Genomic DNA, 13399 nt, shown 5'->3' on the forward strand with positions numbered 1-13399 from the left:
ATGTGACTGGCTTATTTAATCCATATTTAAAACTCTACCCACGAAACAAGAATTCAGATTCCCGAATTGTAATGGAAGTATCGTGAAAGTGGATTTTTGGTTGGGTTTGGGTGAGGTTTTGGTTTTTGTTAGGGTGATTTGGGGAGGATTACATTGGTGCTTGTAAAACGGTTCATGCACACACAGCAATGCATTGTTAATATTATTCAAATAATTAACACCTTATAGAAGAAAACTTAACAGTCCTGAGTCCTTTAGATTTTGAAAATGGAATTTAAAAGCTGTTAATCTGCCGTGATTCCTTTGGAGAATGGACAGTAGGAAAGGAAGGGTTCCTTTGAAGCAATATGTTTACAGATTCAGAAATCTGCCTGTGAACACCTGACCAGCCTGCTCAAGCTGCCCCCTGACCTGGCTAAAGTGGGTGCTGGGTTTCTTGAAAAACGTGAGCTAGAAAGATCCTAACATCTTTTAAGATAAGCAAATCTTTTATCTTCCGTTTTTTATTTTTAATTTTCCCAGATAAGCAAAGCCAGCTCTCAGAATATACTTAAGTCAGCATGCAAGGAAGTATGAAATGAGTAAAAGTGAAGACAATTTAAAATATGCTTCTGATATGAAAATTTAGATCAAGTTGTAGCAGGCATAAATTAAGCCTTTCGTTACGTATTTTTGCTCCATACCCTTAATACAGGACAAGCATAAAAGCCAAACATGGTAATATTTTGAAGGATTTTTGTGTAAATGGAAGCAAGGAGCAGTCAGTCCCTTGTGTCTTGAGCTCTGCCCGTGTTTACTTGTGGCTGTGCCAGAGAGGGACCGTGGCTGTGCTTATCTCACACACAGAGCAGCGGTGCAATTCCAAGTGATCCCAGTGACTTCCCTTCCGAGAGCAGGAGGCCCCAACATCCTCGTGATCGGGGTGGAAATGTACACAGACCTGAAACATCTACAAATCATCTCCCATCTGGGACAGCCAAAACATGGGAAGCCAGTAGTGAATGTCTTCCCTCCCACGCAGACAGGGCCCTGCACTTTGGAGTTGTGCTGTTTAACTCTTTTTCCTACTCCAACTCCCTCTCCGCTCGGCTGTGCATTTCCAAAGAGGGAGACAAGAATCCTGGAAGTAGGAGACATCTGCAGTCCACACCCAAAATTCATCCAGCAGCAGCTCTTTTCCATGCAAAGCATGGTTGTGTTATTAGAGCCTGTGCTGCAGGGCACAGTTAAGTGCTCATCTAAAATCCTACAACTCCTGAACTCCGTAGGTACCGTGGGCATTTTGTCACCTGCGTGGGTCATGACGTGCTCTGCCAGTCACATTCAGGGAATAGAATGAATAAGGGATCGTGCATTCCATCCCTGTATAAGCAGGGAGGAGATGGATGTTGCCACAGTCACACATCCTGCAAGCAAAATGGATTTTAATTCTGCTGCACAGCCCTAGTTAGGGGTTCACAAAGGATTAATAGTCCCTTTTAGGATTGAAGTTTATGCTTTATTAGTTTGGAAATAGAGGCCAAGTTACAGTCTTGTTATTCAAGTTGTCACCCATCCCCAGAAGTTGTCCAGATCCTTTGAAGGCAGAACTTAAAAGCCATTGATGGGAAGCAGATGTTGGTAAACACTTGATGAAAATGAAGAATGCTCTAAGGCGTTTAATTTTCCATTGGAAAAAAAGGGGAAAAAAAGAGGGGGGAAAAGGGCTAGATAATGTGATAGATACAGTCCTTTCTGTATCTGTCCTTTCTTGTTCTCAAGGCAGTGGTGAATTACTTAGGAAGATGAGCAGAAAGCTGGTGGGTTTGAGTTAGTTTGTGGTTTAATCTAAATTACTTGTGCATAATTCTTCCTAGCACTTCTAACTTGTGCAGCTTTGATATGAGGGAATAAGAAGTGAGAAAAGGTTTTGCAAAGAGAAATGATTAAAAAAAAGATTTTTGGATCCCAAACAGCATCAAATCCTCTCTCCAAGTGCTGAGGAGTGGGCTTGATGCTTTCCTGTTCTCAATACATCAGGAGAGCCTGGCAGGGTTCTGCATCCTCCAGCTGAGGAAAGAAACAACAGAAGATAACACAGGCTTCCCTATGGGGATTGTAGGTCACAAATTAAGGTCTTTGTGGTTTAGAGAGCGAGGAGCTTAAGTTTTAACAACCTGAACTGGGTCTAAGTTCTGAAAGCTCCAAATGTCTCTGTTCCTTTTGTAATCCTGTGCCACTAAGTGGCAGCTCACGTGACAGTGTTTTTCTTACTTTAAATTTCCATCAGACTGGATCTGAAAGCAGCTCAGCTTTGGGCTCCTTTAGGGTGCTAGTGATGCTGAGAGAGCTGCCCTCGATTTTCACACAAGGGTGATGTCACTGCTGAAACCCAAATTAGAGCTCTCTGAATGCTCAGTGATGAACTGGAATCCCTTTCAGAAAAAATGAGGATTTGAAAGATTAAGGGTTGTAGGTGGCTCTTAAATGTATATATAAACCCCAGAATAACTAGTGTGTAATTAGTAAACAACCTCTTTTCTACCTAATATCTTCTTTTTCTATCTATATAAGGTTCTAGTATTTTGGTTTGCCTGTATTGTGCTCAGACCAACAACTCAAAGGAAAGCAATTTCTGCCATCCAAATAGCTATAGGGTTATTTTGAGGGAAAACAACTGTATCCTGCCACAGCTTAGTTAACATTTCACTTTCCCTTGAGGATTTCCTGTTGGCTGTGGCCCAATGTTAATTATGTTTTTATTTCCATAAAACAAAGCTCTGCCAATGTGTCCGTGTTTATTACTCACTGTGATCTTTTCATTTCTTGCAACTCTAACAGTGTTTAAAAACTTCAGTACTAAAACCTGACTTTCTTGCCAAAGAAGCCTTTAAATGGAGCACGTTCTGTTGTGAAACAACATTCGTGCAGATCTGGGTGGGTTTTAAGGAGCTTTTTACCAGGAAAGCATAAATCTGTATTATTTTCGTCAGAAAGGAGGAAGTTTTCTCCAAGCAGAACTTTTGAAAATGGGTGGCAGGTTCAGGTTTTGAGGCCACTCAAAGGTCTTGGTTTGCCTTTCCAACAGCTGTGGAGAGTTTTGCATTATTCATTCAAAAATGTAACTTTATTCACCTTTAAACTTCTTAAAACAGAATCATTTGGAGTCATAGAAAGATAGCAAGAAACAATAGCATTGGGACAGCAGTATTTACACAGAGGGAAAACAGGTTTGCAATTGAGAAGTGCTCTAGAATTTACAGAGTAATTTTTGCAGCAGACAGGTTATTGCTCCAGAAGCCTTCAGCTTTTATTTACTAATTTCCTGCACTTAATTTTATCTGTTAAGATAGTTTGGAAATTTTTTTTTTAATTTATTTTGTTTGCTTTTATGTATTCGTATTATTTTCTGTTAGTAAGGGCTGGTTCCCCCATTATTTGTAATCCCATATTATTTCCTGCTCAGTGCATTTAAAAGCACTTAAAATAATATGAACATTACACATCTGTGGGCTTTAGTGGAAGCTGCTGAATTTCTAAGAGCAACAGAGAAACCAGTTTTTTTTGAGGTTTTTATTCTATAACATAGCACACCTCAGCTTTTTAATATATGAATTGTGTTTTAAGGATGATTTCATAAATTGAATTAGGTAGTTTCCAGTAGAGGTTGCATGAAGCCAAGGAGATGTTAGTGCTCTGCACTGTTCCTGTTTGCAGTCTGGTTGGTGCTGGAGAGATGTTTTGTTTTCTGTTTCATTTGCCTGCAGTTAATCTTTCTCAGCTGCCAGCATGATTAAATACACACACTTGTCTGCCAGTTGCCTCCTGAGTAGTGAGGCAGAAATTCAAATAAAGCCTTCCTTAAATAACGTTGGCTTGAAGATTCAAGCAGGAACCTTGAAGTGAGCATTTCAGGTGCAACACCAAGGAAGCTGTCATGTTAAGTACAGGTTCATTTAGGTACATCTGTGGATCTGCCAGTTTATCTTCTTTACACACCTTAAAATAACCAGAAATGTAAGGTACGTTGATCGAGCCTAAACCACGGTAGTTTTGTTTCAAATGGAAATCACTTGAATGAAACTGTGACATTTGGGATTGTTTCAGGAGCTTGCTTTAAATTCAGTGCCTCTTGCTGGTAGAGAAGGAGTTTTAGGAAGCTGCAGCATGCCAGTGGAGAGTTTGGCCCCGGGTTGTGCCGTCTGCACTTGCATGAGGGTCTGGGAGAGCTGCAGTGGCTGCAAGGAATAGAGCCTAAAATAAATACAGAATGCAGGAACACAGGAGTGATGCACAGCCCATCTATTTGATTGTTTTCTCTGCCAAGCAGTATTTGAGATGTTATTGGCAGTGGATGTTGCTGCTGTTTCTGGTAACAGGAATTCTGTGGAACTCAGTGAGTTCTGCAAGGACTTGTTGCTCAGTGAAACGCTATTGTTTGGTTATTCCAGTGTATTTCAAGGTACTGTTAGACACTTCCTTGCCATTGCCTACCTATTCTGGGTGTCAATTTGTGGAGAAAACGTTGTTCCCGTTTTTTGAAACCTTTCCAGAGTATTTTTACAGATACCATTGTGGAGCAAAAAATGGAAATAGTGCTGTGGCAAAGCAGCATCTGTTCATTCACTTACAAAATACTCATCTTAATAACATTCATCTCCAATGAAAAGAGAACAAGTTCCTGATTTAGCAGCCTAATTACCAGTGGAAGTTTAAAGCAGACTGAACTCTAGAATATTTGTTGAGGTCTCAGCTGTCATGTAATTTTTTTTACAATTGTAGAAAAATAGGTTAGTGTCAGGTGTCTGTAATAATTTTGTTTTCTTGCTTGTTGTGCGTGTTTACAAAGTACCTTGAACTCCATCTGCGATCCAAGTCCTCTCTGCAGAAAGTCCCTGGTAACGCTGTTGTAAATTCAGTTCACACTTTGCTGTGTTGGTCAGTGTTGCTCTGTGGGCTCAGGAGCTCTGTGGCTGTTCCTGCCACGTTCAGCTGCAGGGCTAAAATCGTGTCAGATGGATTTAAGCTCATTACATTCAAGCCGAGCCAGACTGAGGCTGTTCCTTTGGAGTAGCTTACGTATTCCAGTGAGTTAATGTAATACTCTGTAGGAAAACAATGGCTTCTACCTGCCCCTCCCCGTGGTTTGAGTCTGGATCCTAACTGCAGTCTTGATTAGTTCCCCTAAAAATAATATTTATTATAATGTAGAGGGTGAGTGATGAGGGATAGGTAGGTCACTACGAGCTGTAATAAAAGCTTTAAGGAATATATTCAGCACAGATAATCTTCATTCAAAGTGGGAACAATCAAACAGCACCTTACTGCCAGGGCGTGAGAAAAGAGGTGTTCTAGTTTGTAAACAGTGAAAAGGAATTAAAATAGGTTAAAATTTTTCAGTGAAGCAGGGCCCACCTCAGCCTGGGGTCCTTGTCTCTGGAATGCTGGCCCTGGGCAGGTGGGAGCAGCTGCTCCTTGGGACCAGTGTGGTGCTCACTTGGCAGCCTGGTTGCTTCTGGCTGTGGAGAAAAACCCTCTTCCTGTGTTCACAACTTGACATTAGTGTTCAATTAAGAAAAAAACTCCTGAGACCAAATTTAAGGGACTTTTTTTTTTAACACACTTAACTACAATCACTGTATGTACTTACTGGTATGTTCTTTCCAGCAAAATTCTTGAGTAAAATTGAAATTTTTGGCATGATTTGATGAAGAAACCTTTCCTCTCATCACCGTTCTCCTTGCCTTGCTCCAGCAGGCTGGGGAGAGATGCCTGCTGTCCACACCAAGAGCGAAGCTTCCTGGGGAGAGCCCTCCTCCCCTTCTGCTGCAGTTGATAATGGCACTTCGGCGTGGGGGAAGCCCCCCAGCAGTGGGACCGGGTGGGGAGAGAATCCTGCCGAGCCAGCAGGGACCTATGGAAGAACAAACGCTCCAGCTGCTGCCCCAGCACTGTGCAAACCAGGTACACACGGGGTGCCACTGTCCTGGCAGGGCTGGGGGTTTGCTCCTGCCGCTTCTGCTTTTCGGTGCGTTTCAGTCGCAGGCTGCCTTCGTGATTTCATTCCCAAAACTGTGGTAGCTGTTACTCCAGATACCCAGTTGGTTCAAAAATAGGAATGTAGTGCATCCATCTGTAAATTTAAAGGAGAGTAGTTTGGTGGCTTTGGAGAGCAGCATAGCAGAGGTGCAGGAAACTGAAACTACAGAAGAACGTGACTAGGACTTCAACCCTTGTTGTCTAAAAGAAACCTGTATTGGGATGAGAAGCAGTGGAGAACAGCCAAGATAGAATTGGTTCTGGTAGGAAAAGCAGCACCTGAGAACCACTAATCATAACCTCATTTGGGGTTAAACCGAGTGAGTGGGTGTTTTCTTCAGCCATTAAAACTGTTGCCAGGTTCAGGAACATCCTGAACTATTTCCTGCTTCGTGATTCCTAACCCATGTTATTCAATAAATATCCTCTGTCTCTGAAGGTCCTGAGGGCCACAGCGATTGCTTTAGACTCTTCTTTTGGCTGGTAAAGTTGCCTAGAGTTTCACTCCTGCAAAATACCATAGTGAGACGTAGTTAGAAGTCCCAGAAAACGTAAAAGGAGGAGTGAGAGCTCTCAAGATGAGTAATCCCAGCTTTAAACAAAGTAAACAGAATAAAATGGACTGAAGTGAAACAATCTCGGCATTGAATATGAATCCCTGCAGCCCACGAGCTCCTTTTAGATTCCATTCTCTGAGATGGGAATGAGTTTCTGAGCATTAATGACTTTGAAATTCGGTTTGTTCGTGGAAGAATGCAGTAGGTAAAATGGTGAGATTCACTGAAAGCAAAATAGCACTTAACAAGCGTGTGCTCATACTTTGGTTCCTTGCTCCTAGGAGACTGGAGTGGCCATGACTACAGATCATATTGGTTCTGGGAAAAGTGGGACTTGCAGATGCTGGTTGTTTTCTTCTCTAAGTACTTTCTTTTTTCTTGCTAGCTTCAAAGAAGACATTCTTATCTTTCTAATGCCAATTAAGCTATTTGATGAACCTCTTTATCTCTTGAAAATACTCATGTTAGCACATTGGATATGGCACAAAAGGCTATTTCTGTAAAAATTGCAGGAAACTGAATTAAGATTTTTCTTCTCCCACTTTCTCTCCAGCTTCAAAATCTATGCAAGAAGGCTGGGGCAGTGGTGGGGATGAAGTGAATCTCAGTACTAGTCAGTGGGAAGATGAAGAAGGAGATATGTGGAATAATACTGCTTCGCAAGAGAGCAGCTCCTCCTGTAATTCCTGGGGGAATGCCCCGAAGAAAGGACTTCAAAAGGTAAGACAAAAATAAAGACACTCTCCAGCAAGAGTGGAATTAGCCTAACGTTTGCAGAATAAGTTGTCACAAATTTGCTGGTGCATTACGCCTGCAATTAAACCTCTGACACCTGAACACAAGCACAGCTTGCCACTACAGTGGTTCAAGTACAGCTTACCTTGTTTCCAGGGGAAAATGGGAGATCTTTGAATTTAGGCATGTCAGATGCTTCGGGAGTTTTGCTGTTGCCTTTGTTTTCTCTAAGTTTTATAAGCTTCTATGTATTCTAAAGAAATGATAATGTATTAACAGAAAGAGAAGAAGGTGTTGAGGGGGCTTTCAGACACTTGCCATGGTGGTGGAAAAGCAAACAGTAGTTTGTGATGGAGTTGTTTAACAAAAAAAGCTGTTTTCTGTTTGTGAGGACGATGTGTGTGTGTGTGAGAACAAAGCGAACTTGTGTTAATGCTGCACCCAACCAAGAACGTAGACAATTGTGTGAGGAAATTTTCCACTGCACAGCCTTTATTTCAGGACAAGGCCAGGCTGTAACTTAAAGGAATTGGGAATGCATTTAGCCACTTTGTTTGTTATTCCATTAGCCAACAGTTAGGCCGGTGATTTGATCAAGTATGGTTGTTTCTTGTACTGTCCGCAGCCCAAAACAAATCCGCGCTTGTCCCTTGGTACTTTCTGGAGAACTGAAAGGAAGAGACTTCTTAAGGATTTTGTGATAGAAAAGCTGCACAGAGATCTTTTAAAGGTGTTTATCTAGACGCTCTTGTTTGTTTTTAAGAAAATACACTGAGTAACATTCTTAACTTCAAGGTTGCAAACTTGTTTTTGGGAATGTTTTTCAGGAAGTGTTGTACTATTTCAGCTTTATTTCGTTACATTTTTCTGCCAAGGATTAAAATGAAATACGTAAATTCAAAGGTGGCTTTAATTCAGTGGCCAGCAAATCAAATACTAAATAGTACACTGAACACCTATTCAGCCGAGATAAAATTTTACACTTTTGGGGGAAGAGAATCGTAGTCGCGTTGCTCGGAGGGCTCTTCAATACTTTCTGAATTAATGTACTAATACATCTTTCAGTAGCATGTGTTATTAATAAAAACCACTTACCATTTCTTTTATGTACATCTCACTACAATGAACGTGGCAACCAGCCCATTAACGGAATCTCCCATTTATTTACTAAGGGCATGAAGACATCTAGCAAGCAGGATGAGGCCTGGATCATGAACCGTCTGATAAAACAGCTCACAGACATGGGCTTCCCTGTGAGTAGTGCTCAGGCAGCACACTGTGCCTTAGCTTTTAGCTTGTACTTCTGACTGTGGCTGTTTCAGACTGTAGCTACACCAAGATCTTCAGTCTCCAGGCTGGGAAGTAGGTCTGACCTGCATTTAAACACATACTGTGATTTCAGAAATCTGCTGTAAACCTGTAGAATGCTCTGACATCAGCTGGGGATATCCTTTCCGTGAGGAGATCTGTAATATTTTGAAGTTCATGGTTTTGTAACAACAGGTACTACTTTGAACGGCAGTAATAATCCCCTCCCATTCCTCTTTTTTTATTAAACAGGTGAAATGAGAGTATAGCTGGGTTGTTCCTTAGAGAAAGTCATATCATTGTGATGTTTGAGTTGTTCTTGGAAAGCAGGAAGAGTTTGTTTCACCTTGTAGAGCTGGTACTTCCTTGACAAACTGAAATACCTGAATTGTGGGAATTGTTGAAAGCAGGAAGAAACCACACACAGGAGATTATTTAGGCTGCTGAGTAAACATTAAATGCAGTATTTAAGAGTTGTGTCTGTTTTCTCAGGTTACTTTGAAATCCTGTGAATGTGATTACTTGTCCTCTTAACAAAATTCCTGTTTTTGACAGAGAGAGCCAGCAGAAGAGGCCTTGAAGAGCAACAGTATGAATCTCGATCAGGCCATGAGTAAGTATCTGTGTAAGTAACTTTTTTGTCTTTAAAGCAACACAAGGAACCCTGCATGATTCTGAGCATTTGATTTTAATCTGACCAATTGGATAATACTTATTTTCTTGCCTTGCTTTTGTAAGCAAGTTGCATTTCTCTTGAACTGCTGTTGGCAGCTTTACTCTCTCTGCCTCCCCTTTTCCAATGCATTTCCCCTTTCTGTGCAGGTGCTCTGCTGGAAAAGAAGGTGGAAATGGACAAGCGTGGAATGGGAGTGACCGACTACAATGGAATGGTCACCAAACCCCTTGGCTGCCGCCCACCACCAATCTCCAAAGAGTCTTCCATGGACCGCCCCACCTTCCTTGACAAGGTAAGCTCAGCTACAGGAACGTGCTGCACACGTCAGAGTGTGCACAGTGTAGAAATACTGATGATTTTCTCTGTCTGCTTAGAAAGAAATGCGATAGATACGGCTTTATTCCTTTTCTTGTATTTTTTCAGTCTTGGGGGAGAATTCAGTTCTTGTGGAAAGGATCAATGATTTGATTCTCACATAGAAATAAAGAATGATCATCTTCAGTTTTACACTTGAAAACTTCCTAAGGAATCACTAACACAATGGAACTAGAAATGGAAAAAAGAAAAAAAAATGAAGCAAAGCACAGGAATCTTGTCACTCTGTGAGAGTCCAGTCAGTGACCCTTGCCCAAATTCACAATCAGGCAGGATCAAGGCCAAAATCTTTCAAGAATTAGGCTCTTAATTTCTCTTCTTTGAGTTTTGAACTTCTTAGAAATTTCAGTGAAAGTTCAGTACCTAAATAGGAAGGAGGAACTAATGTATTATTTATGACTGTGCATCTCAGGGCAGACATGCACAGTCATAAATAGCTCCTCCAAATGAACTTCCCTTTCTGTGGTCACATATGACAAATTTTCCAGCACTATTTAATGACTGAGGAAAAGGCTCCAGAAGTTTGTAGTATCCAGGATTCAAAGTGACTAAAGAAAAGAATAAATGGAAAAGTGCAGCCAGATCTTCAGTAGGAAATGAGATTTACAGCCCTGACAGAAAGTCCTGCAGAAAATTACCAAACCACCTAAGAATCCCCCTGAAAATTATTGATAAGTAAAGAGGAATCTCAGATGTCACTCTATTTCACAGGTTATTTAAAGGTTCATACAGATGGGTGATGGAGGATTCTGAACACAGAAATCAGTGCTTTTGACAAACTGCTGAAACCAATTCATTTCACATGAGCTGCCTACAGGGTGTGAGGCAGTAATGATATCCACTCATATAAAGTTCATTCTTAGCCATGGCAGATTTTAATGAATGTGTTCATTGAAGGCCACAAAAGATGTGTGCATGCCAGTTAGCCTTTCCTTTTCTTGGCTAACCATATCTTCAGCAGTAAGACTCCTGCTGGAGAGAGAGGTGCATTATGTGCAGCATGATGCATAATTCTGGAAACATATGTTAAACACAACTATTGAGAAGGGAGTACTAAAATCATTAATATTCATACAGCAAGTAAAATCTATCAGTCTAGGCATAATCTGTCACAGTGACTTGGCTCTAACAAAGGAAATAATCCCACACTGTATTTGTTAGCTATCACAGTGTTGAGCAACTTGCTAAGTGAATTAAATAAATATAGATTCTACTCTAAGAACACAGAGTTTTTTTCCCCCAAAGAAATTCTTTCCAGATTTACAGCTCATGCTAGTAGAGCAACTCCTCCAAAACCTTCTTGCCCTTCAAGGTGCTGTGTCAGAGCATGAGTCTGGAGCTGTCTTGTTTCTGCTTAGGTCATCCCTGGTGAGGAACAAGCTCTCCCCACAGCTGGACAGAGCACTCCAGCCAACATCTCTCATTTTACTTATTGCTTTATCAAGTCATCATTCTTTTGTTGGCTTTGCTGAGTCTTCAGTAAGTTCTGCGAGGTTCCTTTTCATGAAGTTGTAGTTTGGGTTGGTGTGCTCATTGTTACCACTCTCAGCTCACCTGCATTGAGACTCCATCATTTTTCTCTAACAGTTAAAGCCAGCACTTACTATTTTTTTAGCTTTATACGTTTGAGGAGGGAAAATTTCCAACCCTGCCATTTGCCTCTGGACCCACTGAACTCCCTGTTTTCTCTGGATCAGGAGTGGTCTGTGCAATTCCACATCACCTCTGAGTGTTTGCTTTCTCTGCTCGCTGCAGGTGCTCTTTATTCCGTGTCACACCGAGCCAATCTTTGGCACTCGGTGCTTTGTTAATTTATTATTTCTCAGGATGTTATCTTGACCTGTAGCACCACAAAAGGACAAGGGAGAAAATCCAGTGGCCTTAAGGGAATAAAGATGCAGCCCTGATATGTGATCTCTCACACTTGGTGGCAGGTGTGCTGTGCTTAGGTGTCAGGTTTGCCTGAAGATGTTACCTGGTGTTGTCTGGGGCCATCAGATTTGTAAGAAAAACATGTCAGATTTTCCTGGAAGCGCTCTTGAAATACCAGAAATAAGCTAAGAGAAGGGGTCTTTTTTTTCAAGTGTAGAGTGTGGCTGGGGACTCTGAAATTCTCACCTTGCAAATGAAGTCTCCTTTTCCCTGCCCTCATGATCAGTGAACAGCTCCTCTTCTCTGCTGCTGCAAAATCCAGTTCTACAAGCCTTGGATGCCTCTTAGCTGCAATCCTGTTCATCCAAAAATCTTCTGACTAGACCTTTTTCCTCGTTTCTGATTTGAACATAGTGTTTATTGGGTTTTTTCAGCCTCATCCTTCACATTTTGAGCCCAGTAATCTCTGGGAACTGAGATTGGTTTTTGTCTTTGGGACAACATCTTCTTTTAGATTTCCAATTAGATAATGATCACTAGGATTTTAAAGTTAGCTTTTAAATTCTTCTTTCCTGCATCTTTGCCACCTGTAATCCAATGACTGAAACCATTTTCATCACCCTTTGTATGAAGAGCACTTCTTTGAATATTGCATTTCCTCCAGGTTTCTTTTGCCTAATTCCTGTTTGATTTGAAGATAACTTTTTTTTTCAGATGAGATTTTATGACTTTAACTTCCTCTTTTAGGAAAGGATTTTTATCCAGTCTTTTTTTTAAAGAAGTCAGTGTGTATTTTCTGTCAGCTACCTCTGACTTTGTATAAAGACCTCTGGCAGATTCTTCAGCCTCTCAAATGTCTCAGTGTTGAGACATTTTGATTCATGACGTGGCAGTTGTTGGCAGGTGACTGCCAAAGTGTCCAGGCATCCTCTGCTAAATTGTCCATATCTCATAGGGCTAAAAACCTTTGAATAATTCCTCTTGCATTCTGTCATATTTGGTATGTGAAACTATTGTGAGAGACTTCCCAAAAATTCTAAAAAACACCAGTGTAGTGTTTTATGTTGGATAACTGTAGCAGGAAACACTGCTACCAGTAGGACTTTATGGTTGTGTCAAGTCCCTTCTAAAAAGTTCAAAGCAGTGCTGGATTGAGCATTAATGTGATGATTCAATTTTTAATTGAGTAGCCTGAGGAAGAAGCGTGACATAAATTTGTAAGAAAATCACTGAAGAGGAAAGGTTAGGTAGAAAAGATTGTTCTTCAGGAAACAATTATTACATAAAGGATCCTGAGAAATAGTGGGTCAGAAACCACTGTGAGCAGTAAAATTGTACTCTAGTCTGGCTTGAAAACGGCTAAAGGGTGCTTTAATTTGACCAACTAAAATACTTCATGTTAAATGAATTGATTTTAGTTCAATTATAGAGCACAGATGTGTGCAGCACAATGCAACAAGTGCAAATTAAATAAAATAGAGCCAGGTGAATATGAACAAAGTGTTATAAACTTACACAAAGCCATTTGCTGCAGTTCAGCCAAGGAACACACTTGTGAAGGAGTCTGGAAATGAAATGCCAGAGTCTCCAGTGTGGCTTGTCCTCCACCATCCTTGGTGCTGCCTATTTCCAAATTGAGAAAAAATAATGTCAGAAAGGCAAGACTTGAATAAATCTGGGGGGTAGGGAGGGTCTCTCATGGTCAGTAGGTCTGCTCACGTAAGGAGCAATGGCATCTGAAGGGGAGAGCGAGCACCAAGCTTGAAATTATTTTCACTTTGAAGGGGGAAGGGTAGAATTGTAAACATATGTCTGTGATCTAAAGAGAAATCCATGAACCTGTTACTGTCATGCAAGC

The 13399-nt window shown here is 41.0% G+C and overlaps 1 protein-coding gene across 11 annotated transcripts in view; it reads left to right on the forward strand.

Moving 5' to 3' along the window:
* TNRC6C (trinucleotide repeat containing adaptor 6C) overlaps positions 1-13399 on the forward strand; it is a 98096-nt gene that overhangs the window by 65121 nt on the left and 19576 nt on the right. For 6 of the 11 annotated variants that reach the window (XM_058422895.1, XM_058422896.1, XM_058422894.1 and 3 more), the window contains 6 exons: positions 5734-5943; positions 7129-7295; positions 7936-8040; positions 8483-8563; positions 9174-9231; positions 9441-9586. In XM_058422895.1, coding sequence (XP_058278878.1) covers positions 5734-5943; positions 7129-7295; positions 7936-8040; positions 8483-8563; positions 9174-9231; positions 9441-9586 — 767 coding nt within the window. The remainder of the gene's footprint in view (positions 1-5733; positions 5944-7128; positions 7296-7935; positions 8041-8482; positions 8564-9173; positions 9232-9440; positions 9587-13399) is intronic. The other 5 variants (XM_040082076.2, XM_040082077.2, XM_040082072.2 and 2 more) reach the window with 2 other exon arrangements.

Source organism: Hirundo rustica, chromosome 18 (genome assembly GCF_015227805.2).
Source record: "Hirundo rustica isolate bHirRus1 chromosome 18, bHirRus1.pri.v3, whole genome shotgun sequence".
NCBI classification, from domain to species: Eukaryota; Metazoa; Chordata; class Aves; order Passeriformes; family Hirundinidae; genus Hirundo; species Hirundo rustica.